At 58.4% G+C, this 3,218-nt stretch overlaps 1 protein-coding gene across 1 annotated transcript in view; it reads left to right on the top strand.

Annotated features, from left to right (window-relative positions):
• LRRC16A (leucine rich repeat containing 16A) overlaps window positions 1-3,218 on the top strand; it is a 125,121-nt gene that overhangs the window by 114,827 nt on the left and 7,076 nt on the right. Inside the window, exon 32 of the mRNA XM_015563505.1 lies at window positions 3,089-3,212. Coding sequence (XP_015418991.1) covers window positions 3,089-3,212 — 124 coding nt within the window. The remainder of the gene's footprint in view (window positions 1-3,088; window positions 3,213-3,218) is intronic.

The raw sequence follows: 3,218 nt of genomic DNA, 5'->3' as shown, positions 1-3,218 counted from the left end.
GCCGTTCACTCTCCAGCCTCTGGCTGACTGCCTGTTTCCTCCTGCAGCTCCCGAAGGGCTGGACCCTCGTTGTGGCCCCGGAGCCACAGGCCGCGGGCCACGTTAACCCGGCCGTGGCTCCTGTGGGTTTCCCTGGGCGCTTCGGAGTTTGTGGAACGGGGTTCTCCAAAGTCAGGGAGGTTGCACCCCTCCTTTCTGGGAGGAGGAGACTACGTCCGCTCACCCCAAGGAGCCGTTTCCAGGAAGGAAACGGTGGACTTTCTGTGCAGGGTGGGGCTGCTTAGGGGACTCGATACACCCAGGCGCGTTTTCTTTTTTTAAAATAATATTTTTAGTGACTTCAGAGAGGAAGGGAGAGGGGGAGAGAGAGAAACATCAGTGATGAGAGAGAATCATCGATCGGCTGCCACCTGCACGGCCCCCACTGGGGATGGAGCCCACAACCCGGGCCTGTGCCCCGACCGGGAATTGAATCCGGGACCTCCTGGTTCATAGGTCGACGCTCAGCCACTGAGCCCCGCCGGCCGGGCACCGCCGCTCGGCCATGTGTTCGTCCAGTCCTGCCTCCCACGTGGCTTCACAGGTGTTGCCGGGCACCTTGGTTACCTGACAGTTTCCTGGTTACGGGCCCCTCCTGCCTCACTCGTCCTTCGGATGTGCACTTCGTGGCTTCATAGGCCTCCTTGGACGGGGAGCAGGCTGTGTGCACCGGGCGCTGCTGGGAGGCGGCTCCCCCTGGAGAGCAGCTGCCCGTGGCGGGGAGGCGGTGGTGCTTTGGGTTTGGGATGTAAACAGGCTCCAGGGGACAGAATCTCCTGGGTTAGTGGTAGTTCTGCTAATTCATGCCCGTGGTCTCCTAGCGCCATCTAGTGTCCATTTACTATAACAACAAGCGCTAGCTGGTCAGGACACATGCCTGGGTTTCTGGCCCAAGCCCCAGAGTGGGGCGTGCAGGAGGCAGTCAAACAGTGATTCTCATCATCGATGTTTCTATCTCTCCCTCTCCCTTTCTCTCTGAAATCAATAAAAACATATTGAAAAAAATACATGTAAAACAATGATAATAAAAATCCGTAGTATTAAAGATTTGAACAAGTCAGGGGTATTCCCTCTATGACAGCGGTATTCACTCTGTGGGCCGCGAGAATTTCTACAACACGCAACACCTGACTAGTCAGGGGCACCGCCCTCTCTCCCCTGAGATGGTTACACAGAAGCAGGACAACAGCTAACACAATAGTAACCGCCGGTGTGAATGAATAAGAATTACAGCTATTTCTTTTTCTGGTCAGACTGGCAAAAAATAACATTTTTTGGTTTGCCGCAGAAGTTTAGTAATTAGTGGGTGTGTGCCATGGGATGAAGAAGGTTGCGCGTCGCTGCTGTTAGAGCAATAAAGGAAGAGAAGGCTTTTCCAGTTGGCTTTCCAAATTGTCCCCTCCACCCCAGACTGCGCTTTAGTCAGCAACCTCCGCGGCAGTGGGGAGCGTTCTGTTGATAAAACGCTGTCGATTCACGTGTATGTCGCCGTCCCGTTCCTCTGGAGCCATGCTCTCCACACCGTGCACCTTAAGGTGTGGCCCTTAACGAGGAAGCTGTGAGGTGAGGACGCGGCGTCTGTCCCTGAGGAAGGTGGAGGGCGACCGGTGCTGAGAGCTCAGCGGCCTGGCCTCTCCTGGGCCCCGGTGGCTGCGTGCCCGCGGTGCCAACTGGCTGGCGCAGGGGCTGCCGGGGCAGCGGCGTTTCCCCTTCCCTGTCCTTGCCGCCAGACGCCGTCCACGTAAAGTCTGAGGGGTTTTGTGTTTGTTGTTAATCTCACCCGAGGGTCTGTTCCCACTGATTTTTAGAGAGAGAGGACGGAAGGGGGAGAGAAGAGAGAGAGAAACAATGACTTGAGAGAGACACATCGATTGGTTGCCTCCCAGCGCCCCCTGACTGGGGCCAGGGATGGAGACTGCAACTGAGGCACATGCCCTTGACTGGAACCGAACCCAGGGCCCTTCAGTCTGCAGGCTGACGCTCTACCCACTGAGCCACACCAGCTGGGCCCAGGGTTAATCTTTAATGCATTCCCGCCGGCTTACCTGTGTCTGCCGCTGACGCGCCACACCTGTGTCCTTGGTGCTGCTCCTCTTTGGGGCGTTCCCGGGGGAGAGGTTCCGACCCCACTTGGAGCGGGTCCGGCCCGTGTGCAGGGTCAGGGCCCAGGCGGGAGTGAGGGCAGCAGATTCACACAGCAGCTCAGCCAGGGAGGAGCTGAAGAGCCGCGCTCGCCCTGGCCGGTTCGGCACCGTGGACAGAGCGTTGGCCTGCGGACCGCAGGGTCCCGGGTTCGATTCCGGGCAAGGAAGGTGCTTGGGTTGCAGGCTCCTCCCGGGCCCTGGTCAGGGCTCTTGCAGGAGGCAACCAGTCGATGTGTCTCTCTCACATCAAGTCTCTCTCTCCTACTCTCTCTAAACATCCATGGAAAGCGCCCTGGGGTGAGGATTGATAGCAAAGCGCCATCTTGTTGCCGCTGTCTGCTCTGTGCCTCTCACGCTTTAAATGAACACACACTTTGGGGGGTGCTGGGTGTTTTAGAAGCTCTGCCCCCCGGCCCCCAGGGGAACACCTGCTGGTTCCAGAGTCACAGATGATGGACAGGAGGGAAACAGTGGGGGCGGGGCAAAGCGGCCTCTCCTTTCCTGTCCTCAGCCTTCCCTCCTCCTCCTGCCAGCGCACCTGGGGCCCGGCCCCACCCGTGGCCTGTCCCAAACAGGGTGCCTTTTCCCCTCCCCAAAGGGGAGACATTCCATTGAGAAGAACTTACAAACTATGGACTTGGGGAGGGCAGTTGGGGACATGCTGATGTTATTTTTTAAAATATTTTTATTTCTTTCAGAGAGGAAGGGAGAGAGAGACATCAATGATGAGAGAGAATCATGGATCGGCTGCCTCCTGCCCGCCCCCTACTGGGGGTGGAGCCCGCAACCCGGGCCTGTGCCCCGACCGGAAAATGAACCGTGACCTCCTGGTTCCCAGGTCAGCGCTCACACCAGCCGGGCTCTCTGAGTTTTAAAGTTGCCTTTTGTCCCCATTTTCACTTCAGTGCCTAGACCGCACCCCGCGCTCCCGGGGACCCCAGAGAAGAACGCCAAAGCGGACCCCCGAGTGGACGCGGGCTTCCGGGGCCGGAGCTCCTCCAACGCCAAGCCCGCCCTGCAGTCGCCCAGGCCCAG

The sequence above is a fragment of the Myotis davidii genome, unplaced genomic scaffold (genome assembly GCF_000327345.1).
Source record: "Myotis davidii unplaced genomic scaffold, ASM32734v1 scaffold217, whole genome shotgun sequence".
Lineage (NCBI taxonomy): Eukaryota > Metazoa > Chordata > Mammalia > Chiroptera > Vespertilionidae > Myotis > Myotis davidii.
This window is presented reverse-complemented; position numbering and strand designations above follow the sequence as displayed.